This window comes from Molossus molossus, unplaced genomic scaffold (genome assembly GCF_014108415.1).
Source record: "Molossus molossus isolate mMolMol1 unplaced genomic scaffold, mMolMol1.p scaffold_m16_p_11, whole genome shotgun sequence".
NCBI classification, from domain to species: Eukaryota; Metazoa; Chordata; class Mammalia; order Chiroptera; family Molossidae; genus Molossus; species Molossus molossus.
In genome coordinates, this window is record NW_023425346.1 from 11689459 (window position 1) to 11703155 (window position 13697).

Below are 13697 nucleotides of genomic sequence, written 5' to 3' on the forward strand. Positions count from 1 at the left end.
ATATCATCCCTAGGATGGCAAAACTTCCAGAGTTCCAGCGTGTGTGTGTGTGTGTGTGTGTGTGTGTGTGTGACTGCACACAAATGTGCACACTTAGATCTAAAGTTTTAAGTGGTATGTGCCCATTTGAAAATTTTGTCAAGCTTAGAAAAGCAAAGGTCGCAACCCTTACATTCAGCTGCCTTGGGCAAGCAAGAAAAATATCTGTCAAGACCCAGGTCTCCCTGTTAAGGCTGGAGTTGAGAAATGCCCTCCAAATGCCTTCAAGTCAACATTAGCTATGACAGAAGCAAGACTATTATTTAACAGTAGCAGCAAATGTCAAAAACAAACCGTGCCTGGCGTTTTGACAAGGCACTGTTGAAAGAGAAGCACTTTTTCAGCACTTGTGTAACCGTGGGGGAGAACTTGACAATTACTATCCTGAGGTCTGGTAATAGGATTTACAGGCTGCTTGGTGGCTTCCTTCTGATACATATGAAAGGAGCAGGCAAGTGGCGGACATGGGCAAAAAGAATCCGAACCACTGAGGCCTCGAGAAAAGGACTGATGCATTAGAAATCAGGTACCTTAATGGCTAATTAAGATGTAACTCTTCTTCAGGAAACTGCACCTCACAGTGGTGACACTATAACGGATGAGACAGAGCCATCATCCCTAGACAAAATGAAGATGCTGACAAAACCTCTCTCCTAGTTCCCACCTCCTTCCTTCCCTCTGGTGTCCTCATGCCATCCGGTGGCACCTTGCCTTTCCCTACCAGGAAAGCACACCTGCTCCACCTGGCCACACCTCCAACCCAACCATCAATTCAACATAACAACAACCAGCCAGCTCTCTGCCCTACGTCGGAACCTGCTCCCTGGTAAGCAGCTGGAAGAGAGAAGCTGCAGGCGGGCGGAGGGGACAGTGGAGCCACGTGTTGTGCCCCCTTTCATTTGGACAGGAGCGTCAGGGAAGCACCCCAATGCAGAGGAAATGCCCAAGTGCTGGCTCATACCCACACCCCGAAGTGAAGAAACAGGAAAAAGAAAGGAACTGCTATTTCATTGATGTCCATTTACTTATTATTGCATTTAATTTAACAGCCCTTAAAGAAAGGTGGCAGTGTATCTCAATTTTATGGTCGAAAACTTGAAGTTTAGAAAGCATGGGAGACTTTCCCAGGGCCCGTCTGTAATAAGTCATGCCGCGTTCAAGCCTGGAGCCGTGGGGTTCCAGGGCTCTGGACTCTGCTGGACTTCAGGATCGCATCACGCTCAGCGCAGTGTCCTTTTCAGCAAGTCTGATAGGCCGTTATAATGGGAATGCTATCATCTGTGGTGATGCAGCAGCCCCAACTTGCAGGCTTCCTCAGGCAACCTCGCAGGCTGCTCTGCACCTGCCTAAGCAGCACACCTACCTCTAGGCTTGACAGGAGCCAGTTAAATCCCCAGAGAGAAGTAAATCTGTTGCGAGTCCTACCTCCCACTCCTCCCCTGCAATCTCCTCTGCTTCAGAGTGGCCGTGGATTCTGCAGAGGACATTCACCTGTGCATCTGCGTGGTCTTCCTGTGCATCCCACGCCAGGGAGAAATGCCCTCACCTCCTCAAGTGGAGGCGACACCCCCCTTCAAACCCAGGGGGCACCTGTGCCCAACCCTTCCGAGGCCTCTCCTGACTATGTGTCAACATCTTGTTCTTACCCCTACAGATGCTGCTTCTACACACCCGGCCACACGGCCAGTCCTTACGTCTTCTGGGGCAGATCCAAAACCACACTACCCAGCACGTGATTCACACAGACTTCTCTCACACTGAACTTATTTCAAAAATGTATCTCCTTCTGTTCTGTCCGGTTTCCACGGGGGACTGTCCTGTGGAGGCTCTCGGGACACGCTGCTGAGGCGTGGGCCAAGTGCCGGCCTTCACTGCGGGCTGAGGTCGCTGGCGCGTGGAGGGTGCTGGCACTGCCTCTCTGAGCAGCCCGCTGCATGCAGAGTGCGAACTGTGGGCGCTGTCGGCGATGTGGGCGGTCCATGTCAGCAGTGCCCCCCGTGCCCGGTCGCTCCTGTCAGCGTCCGCTTTGGAAATGCACACCGGAGACCACCTGCAGGAACTGGCGGAGACAGTACAGTGGTGACAAGGAGAGTCCTGGGTCAAACCAGGGTTTGAAACCCTGTCCTGCCATTCAGGACAACGCGGACACTGGCGGCTGTAAACGGGCCATACCTGCGGGGCTTGGCGAGGATGGTCGCAGGAGGCACAGAGGAGCTGCCGGGGTCATTCCTGACCCTCACTTCTTCAGATGATAAAAAAGGACAAAAGGGAACCCCTTCTTTCCTACACCCCAGGACTGGAATAGAGCTTATATTTTTATGTATTTTAGACTAATTTTAATTTTACCACCAAAAAACTACATTTTCTTATAGTTGTGTTCACCATGAATCACTCAGGAAGAAAAATGTTCTAGTGGGAAAGAATGATCGTCGCCACTCCCCCTGAGGACATTCCCCGCGACCCCAACACGGTCCTCCTGTCCCTCAGGGGAGGGCTCACATCCCTGTCCCCTTGCAGTTAGTTGGGATCATAGGACCATAACTAATCCTAACAAACTTTTACGAATCACTAGTTTATTTTTTCTGCAATAAAAAGCTGAACCTAACTCAACTTTGCTATAAATTTTATATATATCTTGGAAGGCGCTGCTTCATCATATACTGACAGGCTTTCCCTTAGTACAGGCATACTGACACCTACGAGGTCTGAGGCATAGAAAAGTCCACAAAGATTTGTCTTCACACACATCTTCCAACTTCATCTTCCACGTCAGTCTGCAGGCTTCCCGGGCCGAGCGTGCAGAGCGGGCCGTCAGCTGACCCCAGCGCGGCGGGGAGCACTCTGTCTTTCTAGAACGCCTGCTGGAAAGTCCCAAGCTTTTGTAAAAACAGAAAGAACTGTTTCAAAACAGAACTGCCACCGTTACACTTTGGCGGAGCAGACATTCCCAGACCTAGGAGTGACGGGTGATGACTATAAAGGGAATAGAAATGAGTTTCCTTCAATGGCGGAGATTCCCAGGGAATGTATTTTAGAAACTTTTCTTCTAAAAGAAATAGATTCAGCCCTTGAGTTCTTTCTTTCCTTTGTCTACTCAATTGCTCATCACAATGACTCGGTCCACGATCACATTTTGTACAAGTTTCCTCAAAAACTGTTTCTAGAAGAGACAAATCTCGCAAATGGAATGATCTTGTGCAAACACAGCAGTGCTGGGAGAATTGTCTTCAGAACAGTAATAAAACAGGATTGTTCTTAAAAGGCAACACCTTTTCCACGTGCTCATTAATTTCAAAGCCCACCTTGGGGGAGGCCCCAGCACCATCAGCAGTTGCAAAGCCTGGAATGGGAGGGCAGAAGCAGACACAGCTGCACCAGCACACAGTTTCAGTTTGGAATCAAAACTGCCCCTTGTTCATGAAAATCCTCACCGAGACCGTAACCAGAGAAATGGTGAAAGGGAAAAATTGCCCATATATGGCAATCAGTTTTGACAGTGGGCTCATCAATAGCCCAGTCTTTCGCAGGCACATCATTATCTATCTGATCTGCCAAATCTGATACTTAACAATATTGTCTTCAGAACAGGTGACATACCCTGGAAAGTCTGTCTTGTAAATCACCAAGAAAGATGACTGATTTTATAGATTTCATCAGTGATAAAACAGGAGGGAGGCATAAAGGAACAGAGACTGGTATACTTACACTTCCTGCACAATAAACTCAATAAACCAAATGTATTTCAAGGGGGAAAAATCACTATGCCCCAATTTTTATTGAAACCAAGAGACCACTGACGTAACCTATTTATCTCAGCTCTCAATTAAGTTGAGTGTTTGAAATATAAAGACAAATGACCATGCAGAGAGAATGAGTATGTGGTGTAAATGGTGGTGGGGAAAGCTGAATAAGGGGAGCAGACTATGCAAGTTTTGCCCCCCCCATTTCAAATCCATAGAAATAATGAGAAAATAGATTTCTAAAAAGAAGAAATCCACAAATATTCTGCCAAATAAGGATAAGAATCCTCCATAGACTAGACACTATAAGAAATCCCTGAGAGCAACATTGAAAGCAGGTAGGTGGAGAGAAACTACAGCCCAAAACACTCACAAGACTTGCTAAAATGAAACAAGGGATATTCAAAGCTCAGAGGTGGTTGATGCCTGGAGCTGGAAATGTCAAGGACAAATGATCTGACAGGTTTGAGCAAGCTCTTTGCAGAAGTAGCTATCTGGCCAACCCTCCGAATTTCTACCGACCCACCTTGGACTGGGCAGAGACACACAGTTTCTGCCCACAGAGGGGAGCGTGCATGTGAGCACTAAGGTCGGAGAGGCACGGCAGTGTGCCCAAGGCAAAGCAGGGTGCCCTCCCATACAGAGACAGGGCCCTTTCCTACAAGGGTTCTGTGAAAGGGTTTAGAACTTTGGAAGAAGAAGAAGAAGAATTAATATCCTCAGAAAATACAAGAATGACAACACACTTTTACACACACACACACACACACACACACAAGAGAGATCTTGGAAATTAAAACTGTGATCACTGAAATTAAAAATTCAGCTGATGGTCTGAACACTGAAGGGATACAGTCGAAGAGCAACTCATGGAGCCAGAAGACCCACTTAAGTAATTCCTCCAGAATGTCTCACAACAGAGCACACTTAAGGGATACATAGAAAACAGAAACAAAAGGTCAACAATCTCTTGAATAAAGACATTTTAGAAACAAAGAATAGAGAAGGTGAACAGAGGAATAAGGGCAAAGACAGAAAAAAGTTGCCCAGAATTAAAGAGATGATGTCTGACTAAATATGATTAATAGAAAAAGACGCACTCCTACTCTTTCTGTGGTAAAATTTCAGAACACCTAGCACAATGGAAGAAGACTAAAAATAAATAAATAAAAGGAGGTGGAAAGAGAGTCTAAAACCCCAACACCGGCATACCTCGTTCTATTGTGCTTCAGTTTATTAAGCTTCGCAGATACTGCATTTTCATCAACACAGGACCCTCCACCAGCAAAAAGACTGTGACTTGCTGAAGACTCAGATGATGACTAGCATTTTTTTAGCAATGAAGTATTTTTTAATTAAGGCATGTCCATTTTTTATACATAATGCTATTGCACACTTAATAGACTACAGTATAATATAAACATGATTTTTATATGCACTGAGAAACCAAAATATTCACGAGACTCGCTTTATGATACTGACTTTACTATGGTGGTTGGGGACCGAACCCACACTATCTCCAAGGTCTGCCTGGACAATTGAAGCATCTGGATAAGTACTGCACTTAAATGGTCATAAGACTACAGATGAGCCCTTCCTTTCCACCTGTCCTCTGAATCATTCCAAGAAACACTGATACTGGTATCAAGTAGTCACCCAGGCCTTGAATCTCTACTCCACAGCTGTTCATGTCCACCCACCTCAGTGAACGATGTAAACAGTTATCAAGATCACACCCTGGACCTCAAGATCTGGAAATGATGCACCAAATTCCTCTCTGACTATGAGCTCCAAACCTATAACCCTTCCTACTAAAGAGGGTTTCCCTCCTTAAGAGTTGCCAGCCTTTTACCTCACCTTATTCTTTCCTGCTGTCAGGTCAGCTCTGCTAATTCACCTTCCTTCCCAGCTTGCCTGGATTCCATGACAAATCTCTTGATCTTTCATTGGACGCTCCATTAATTGTTCACATAACCTCATTCATCTACCAATGAATCCGCAACTGGAATCAATCTACTTCGTCACAACTGGCCTAAATTCCTGGGCTACTGAGCCCACTTAGATGGGCACAACCATGCAATCGGCTCCAAACTGATCTGTTCTCTAGTTTCACCTGGGTCCTGGATGGCCTCAAAACCATCTGACAATTCTTTCTTCATCTCTAGTCATTTCCTGTGCCCACTCTTCACAGATGTCCAAATCTCCACCATGCTGTCAAAATCTCAATCTGCCCCCAGTTTCTGTCACTCGCAACAAATGACTTAGTATATCACCGGGCTTCTCTTAAATATGTTTTGTTAGCCATTTGTATATGACGAAATATTTTAAACGTTAAAATTTAATGGGCTAGAAAAAGCATTTTCCAACATAAGACATCAGATATCTCCTCCTTCCTAAGGTTAATTATTCCTTCCAACTGTGCTTCATATTACCAGGTAGGTTTTGCTTCATCCATAGCACTCTTCTGTTTTCCTTCCAACTTCTGACCACACCTCCTTGATTTCCTTCACCAGGTCCTCTGCCAACACGCCAGTAGGCCTCAGCTCTCCTCACTGTAACACGCTCCCTTGGTGATCTCATCCACTCCCACAGCTCCACTTATCACTGCCACATGCTAATGGCTCCCTCACTTATATCCACTAACCTGGACTCCAATATCCAATTCCTTATGACTCATCTTTACCAGATGTCCCCTACTTATCTCAACCTCAACATACACCCAACTCATTAACTGTAGCCAGTCACCTACTTCTCTGCATACTTCTTTTGGCTTATGGACATACCATCCACCTACTTTCTTAAGAAAGAAAAACTAAGTTACCTTTGATACTTCTTCCTTAATATACACACTCAAGTCACCACATTCAGATGATTGTATCCACCAGTTAACTCAGTATGTCCCTCACTCTTCATTTCCAGTCACTACGCATCTCATCTCCTTCACCCTCCACCTTATCTTACATGTATCTACACCAGTGATTGGCAACCTGGGCTGCACATTAGAACCGCCTGGGGAACTTTTGAAAATCCTAATGCTTAGGGCACACTCCAGGACCAATTATATCTGAATGTCTGGGGATTGGAGACAGACATCAGACTATTTTTATAGGTTCCCATGTGATTCCAATATGCAACCAGACTTAAGAACCATCCAAAATTGAAGACAACAGCCCACAAACTGAAAGTGCATACCAGCCCTGGCCGGTTTGGCTCAGCGGTTAGAGCATTAGCCTGCGGTCCAGAGAGACCCGGGTTCGGTTCCCGCTAAGGGCATGTAACTCGGTTGCAGTTTGTCCCCAGCCCTGGTTGAGTCGTGCGGGTGGCAACCACTAGATGTGTCCCTTTCACGTTTCTCTCTCTCTCTTCTTCCCACTCTATCTGAACAAAAAATGGAAAAATGTCCTCGGGTGAGGATTAAAAAAAAAAATTAAAAAAAAAAAGTGCATACCAAACACCAAGAAAGAAAAATAAAAACAAATTTACAATGTCACAAGTCAAAATGAATCTGAATAACCTTGAGGATAAAAAGAAAATCATGTAGCCCTGGCCAGTTTGGTTCAGCAGTTAGAACATCAGCCTGTGGACTGGAGGGTCAAGGGTTCGATTCCCAGCCAAGGGAACATACCTGGGTTGCAGATTCCATCCCAGACACCTGTTAGGATCATGCAGGAGGTAACTAATTAATGTGTCTCTTTCATATCAGTGTTTCTCTCTCTCTCCCTTCCTCCCTCCCTCCCTTCCTTCCACTCTAAAAAATCAATGGAAAAATATCCTCAGGTGAGGATTAATGATGGGCAGGGCAGGGGAGGGCAGGACAGATCATGTAAAAGTTCCTGGAGAGAACATATAGATTGCCTACAAAGAAATTACACCAGTAGCAGACTTGTCGTCTACATTAGATGACAGAAGAAAATGAGCTAAAAGTCTTCAAAGTGATGGGAGAAAGTGATGGGAGTAGAGAGGAAAATGTGAACCTAGAATTCCATGGTGTGCTAAATTGATCTTTAAGAATGAAACAGACCTTTTAAGGCACACAAAGGTAAGATTCTACTGTTCAAAGACCATTACTGAAAGAATTACCTTGCAAAGAATATACTTTCTTTAGTGAAACCAGAGAGGTATTTAATTATGTTGACCAAGTCTGGGTTCTACCTAGAAAATGCAAGTTGTGTGAAATGCATGCACCATTCAGAGGTTACAATGACCTTAAAGATGGTAACATAGCCCAGCCAGTGTGGCTTAGTGGTTAAGCATGGCCCCCACCCCCCACTCCCCACTGCCAATGCACCAAGGGTTCACTGGTTCCATTCCTGGTCAGGGCACATGCCCGGGTTGTGGGCCCAATCCCCAGTGGGGGGCAATGCAAAAGGCGGCCAACTGATGTTCTCCCTCTCAATGTTTCTATCTCTATCTCCCTCTCTACTCCTCTCTGTCTAAAATCAATAAAGAAAAAAAAATTCTTTTTTTTAAAAGATGGTAACGTAGTTCAGTGCAAACAAATCAATTTTATAACAAAATTATTAGCAGGGCTCTGGCTAATTTTAATTTATTGTGTTTTTGTAGAATTTAGTCTCAGTTTTCAACTCCTCAATTTCTATAACTTTAAATAACAAAAGCAAGAAAGCATTGCAGTACAAATCTTTGCCTTACCCAGGTACTTGTGTTGATCTCAGGCCAACTGGAGACCCAGGCCAAACCATGGCGGAGAGGACTGAAATGAGTGTGAAGATTGTTCCTGGAGCAGTTGTGTGTGTAGAACATGAAATCAAGGGCCATGTAACTATAGGACCTAAAAAGTGATCCACCTTAAAGCATGAATCATTGCAGAGGTCAGACCCATAGTGTTTGGTGATGGTAACCTAGTAGAAGAACAGGTGCTGATCATAAATGCTCACTCTGATAATATCACTCCTGACACTGAAGATCCTGAATCCAAACCTGTGATCACTGGCACTAATAATGTGTGTGAAGTTGGCTATTATTCCCAAGCTATGAAAATGGGAGATAATAATGTTACTGAATCAAAAGCAAACATAGGAAGACATGTAATAATGACAAGTGGCTGCATCATTGGAACTTGTTGCAACCTAAATACATTTGAAGTCATCCCTGAGAATATAGTGATATATGGTATAGACTGCCTTTGTCGGGTGCAGACTGAGTGACCACAGCCCCAGACAATACAGCTGGATTTCCTGATGAAAATCTTGCCCAACTACTGCCACTTAAAGAAGACTATGAAAGAAAGCTCAGCTCTAGTTAAGAACTAAGAACAAGCTATGACATCAAGATAACATTTTGTCTTTGACCACTATCTTTTGAAAGGGCCACAGAGTTTATGCCCTCTTAGCAGGTTACAGCATAAGAGAGGTTGACTTTATTTTGTAAAGGTGAGTTAGAAAGAAAAGTGATGTATTTTCATTGTAACTCTCCTCTATAATTTATATAAAAAGTATTACTTTCCTATATCCTTGTTCTTTTTCTGATAATTTACAGATATACTTTTCTTTTGTAATATAAAATGTTGGCATCCAATTTTAGTTATACAAAAGACTATCCATGATAAGAAAGGTCATATTGTTATGTATTTATATTCTACCATATACTAAGCTAAATAAAATGTTGATAACGGGAAAAAAGAAAGCACTGCAAATATAGCAATGTTAAAAGATGTTTACTGCTTACTTTCCTTGTAAAAAAGATGTAATATATTTATATACTTGTCAAAATAGCAAAACAATTTTATTTTTGCCATATTTTTTCATGTTTTCTAGATGTTCTGAAAACAATGTAAGAACCCCAAAATGACATCTTCAATCCCTGTAATATTAAACTTGATTTCTTTTCATCATATCTTAGTAAATTCAACCATACATCTTAATTTTATTAAATTAATCCTCCATACTATATTCTATTACTTAACATTAGGAAGAAAAAAAAGACTCTAAACCAAGAATATAATTATATATTTAATACATCTTGCTTTTAACAGCAATTTTCAAAGTAAACACATCATAGACCTTATAACTTATTAAAGATTTATAGTGCTTACAAAGTTGATTCTAAAAATATACCTTATTTGTTCTAAATGAATAACATTATCTGGAAGATAGAATAATAAATTAGAGTAGTATGTTTACCACCACTATAGTTAAGATTGTGTTTATATATTCAATATGAAATCCTCTTAGGATTTTAATATTTTCAGCCTTAAAATGTAAAAAGCACATTAAAGTTTGGCATACAAGATCTCAGTCTGACAGCAATGGTTTTAAAACCAAAAATTTTAAAAAAATATCTAGTTAACATGTTAAGAGAGCATGGGCACATGCACATTCATACACATACACACTCTCACTCAGTTCAGCACATATGCACACACAAACCATACATCCCCCCCGAGTAAGCAGATTTCATTCACCCCTGTGTATCAGAAAATTGCCATCAATTTCAAAACTAAAAATTGAGGGGACAGTTAACTAAAAATACATTCAAGCCATATTTAAATGACTGTAGTTGTTGAAAAGATATGCACAGAATTGTTACCAAGATCTCTTAACATGCATAATATGCCATCTCGATACATTCTTAACCAGGTTTCAACTATTCATTAAGGGGCATATGAATATATAAGACATTATGTACCCATCCAGTCTCCAGATGGCATTCCTCTGACAAGCAGTCACGTGACCCAGCCCAACTAATTTATACAACCCAATATAATGGAACCGTAATACAGAACCCAATAGAATTAGAAACTTCATTTAGATCTGTTCGGGGTTTTTTAGGTGTTCCATGTGCAAAAGCAGCAGGATTCTATATTGCAAATGACAGTTAATATTACTTAACACTTTGTGGCACTGCAGAAGGTCATTTTGTATTTCTAAAACATATATTTAATCTAGATAAATTCCCCAATGGTCCTTACTTTTAATTATATATACTCTTCTAGGTTTAGACTAAAAACAATTTAATGCTTATAGCCATTCCTGCTTATCACTTTTACCTCCAATAAATTCTGTCAAAACAGAAGATTACTCTTTGGACTCTCTCCAGTAATGCAGATTTGAAAAATGTTCTATGGAAGTTCATTTTCATCATATAGTAAAACATCCAAAGTTCTCTGAAACAAGATTAAAATACAGGGTGGGGCAAAAGTAGGTTTACAGTCATGAGTATGAAAAACAGTTTACTCTTGTATTATTATTTATTAATTATTGTATTATTTTCCATACAAACAACTGTAAACCTACTTTTGCCCACCCTAGAGAAAGTAACTACACACTAGGGCACCCATAGCTCATACTGCTGTGATTAGAAAAATAAACGGGCACAACAGTAAGCGAAAGAGAACATACCAGCTTTCCATTTGCTTCTTTTTGGCTTTCCTCTTATTTTATTACAGTAAGTTTATAAGTTGTTCAAAGCATTCCTATATTCTGCATGACAGTAACAAAATATTTTGGCACATTAACATTGTGATACAATATATGGTATGTTTAAAAAATTAATTTAAAATTTTCATCTATTAATCAACACTTTTAATGTAGTGCACATATATTTTACAGTTATTTAAATCAAATACATAAAGATTTGTAGCTGATTTACAGATGGAGCAATCACAGATTGCAGTAATGTGTGTGTGTATATGTGTATATATATATCTAGATAGATATATATATATCTATATATATAACAATCAAGGTAAAAACTGCATCCTGGCAATTTTATAGTCCATAGTTTCATTGGTATATTTATCATTTACATGCCCTTTTCATCTTGTTTTTCTGTACAAAAAATATATTTTTGCCTTCTTCATTCCTGATGAGATTTTTCTGCGATAACTTTACATTCATACTGAAAAATTGAAAAGGTTAAAAGGTTAACAGATACAGGTTTATTTTGAATAGCAATGTAAATTAAAATGTTCAAAAAATTAATACTTTATTATTCTATACCCACTTTATTCCTCAAAGAATCTCAGAGTTATGCAACTATTAGGATTAAATGACAAATGTGGTAGGGAAAAAATTCGCATTCTAGAAGTGAAAGAGGCACAGCCAAAGCAGAAGAAAGATGAGGTTTCCTTATTATAAGCAAATAAAGACAGTATATGATTCAGATCAGTCCTAGAATATGACCAAAAGCAAAGTAGGTTTCTTTGAGTGCTCAGTAACGTGAATCAGCAAAGGAAAAGTCATGAACTTAAGGACAGGACTGATATAGTGAATTCAGATAATATTTTTTCAAATCACTTTATAATTTGAAGAAAAAAAATCTATTACATTAGCAAAAGCTTCTAGTCAAAATATTTTAAAAATACAACACTAGAAATGTACACCTACAATTAAAAATAAAGGAAACCAATGTCCTTAGAATAATTGGGTAGTTAGATTATCAGATGGACAGCAACATAAACCACTCAATTCTCCTACTGATTAAAATGGCAAAAGTGACAACACTTGCTCATGAGATTGGTGTGGTCTCTGAATGTCACTCCTCGACTGGGGTCATCAACAATGTCCTTTCCTTCTCAGCTAAAATGATCAAACATCTTGGTTTGCTGGAGATAGTTCTAATTTATATCTATTGTAGCAATGTCATTATTTTTTTTTCTCCATTTTTTGTTCAGACAGAGTGGGAGGGAGAGAGAGGAAGAGAGAGAGAGAGAGAGAGAGAGAGAAACATCAATGTGAAAGGGACACATCGAGTGGTTGCCACCCGCACAACCAACCAGGGCTGGGGACTAACTGCAACCGAGGTACACGCCCTCAGCAGGAACCAAACCCGGGTCTCTCTGGACCACAGGCCTACGCTCTAACCGCTGAGCCAAATCGGCCAGGGCGCAATGTCATTATTAATAAAGCCTCTTTTCACTGTTAATATTGTTCCTTTTTGAGGAGCAGAAACCTATAAATTAGTTTACTAAAAGGAGGGAGGATAAAGCATATCACCCTGTCCATAACATATTTTAGCTTTTTTATCCAGTGTTCTATTCAACTTTTAATACACTTGTAATTAAATTCTTCAAAATGATTTATTTCAATGGAATTGAAGAGAGAAATCAAAGGATGCTATCATCACAAACCACCTTTCCTTGAAGAAGGATTGTCATTTGAAGAAAAATTGTCTCACATCTCAATACACAAGTGATTAAATAAGCATCAGCTTACCATTGCCAGTTGTCGACCAATGTTTCCCATTGTTATGCCTCCAGCAAAAAATATACATGGTAACCAAGAGCGAACATAGAGAAAATCTGGAGATGTATATCTAGAATAATAGAAATGATTTTAACTGTACAATGACACTTATTAAAATAATTACAATAGAAATAAGCTGTTCTTCAGGCTAACTAAATCTGAATTCAGTTATCATTTATCTACTTTAGTAAATAAGCACCAATAAGAATACTTACTGATAAACACCATTATAGACTAGCAGTTGAGTGACCAGGGTTGCCAAGAAAGCAATTCCTACTCCAAGACCAAAACCAGTTCTAGATCTATCAAAAGTCCACCACAGTCCAATGGATAGTGCAGCCAGGGTGAGAGACAACTGTATGTTGTTATCAAAGTCCACTTTCTGAGATCAGTGTTAAAGAATCATCTTAAAACTTATAATCAAATAAAATCACCTGTTCATGTTTCTAAAATAAGATATGTTACTGTTAAAAAGGGAATTAATCACTTACTCTACAGTGCATTCAATCTTTTAATACAATGTATTGGTGAGATTAAAATAGTCTCTGATACTTACTAATGACACACAGAGGGCATGATATTTCATTAATAGATCCTAAAAAAAAAAACACTTTATATACATTCCCAATTATAAGATCAGATCCACTATATGAGAACTGCTTTCTCTGCTAAAAATGTTAATGGGAAGCCTCAGAACACAAATTTTACTAAAGAA

General features: G+C 40.4%; 1 protein-coding gene and 1 pseudogene across 5 annotated transcripts in view; one reads left to right on the top strand and one right to left on the bottom strand.

The window, feature by feature from the left end:
• Positions 1-13697, bottom strand: part of INSIG2 (insulin induced gene 2) — a 114633-nt gene that overhangs the window by 82015 nt on the left and 18921 nt on the right. For 2 of the 5 annotated variants that reach the window (XM_036254407.1, XM_036254404.1), the window contains exons 4-6: positions 13198-13364; positions 12953-13052; positions 10968-11636 (exon numbers count right to left, since the gene is read on the bottom strand). In XM_036254407.1, the coding sequence (XP_036110300.1) occupies positions 11595-11636; positions 12953-13052; positions 13198-13364 (309 nt within the window). In that variant the 3' untranslated portion in view covers positions 10968-11594. Of the gene's footprint in view, positions 1-2560; positions 2916-10967; positions 11637-12952; positions 13053-13197; positions 13365-13697 lie in introns of those variants that run through there. The other 3 variants (XM_036254406.1, XM_036254405.1, XM_036254408.1) reach the window with 3 other exon arrangements.
• LOC118625422 lies at positions 8478-9049 on the top strand (annotated as a pseudogene).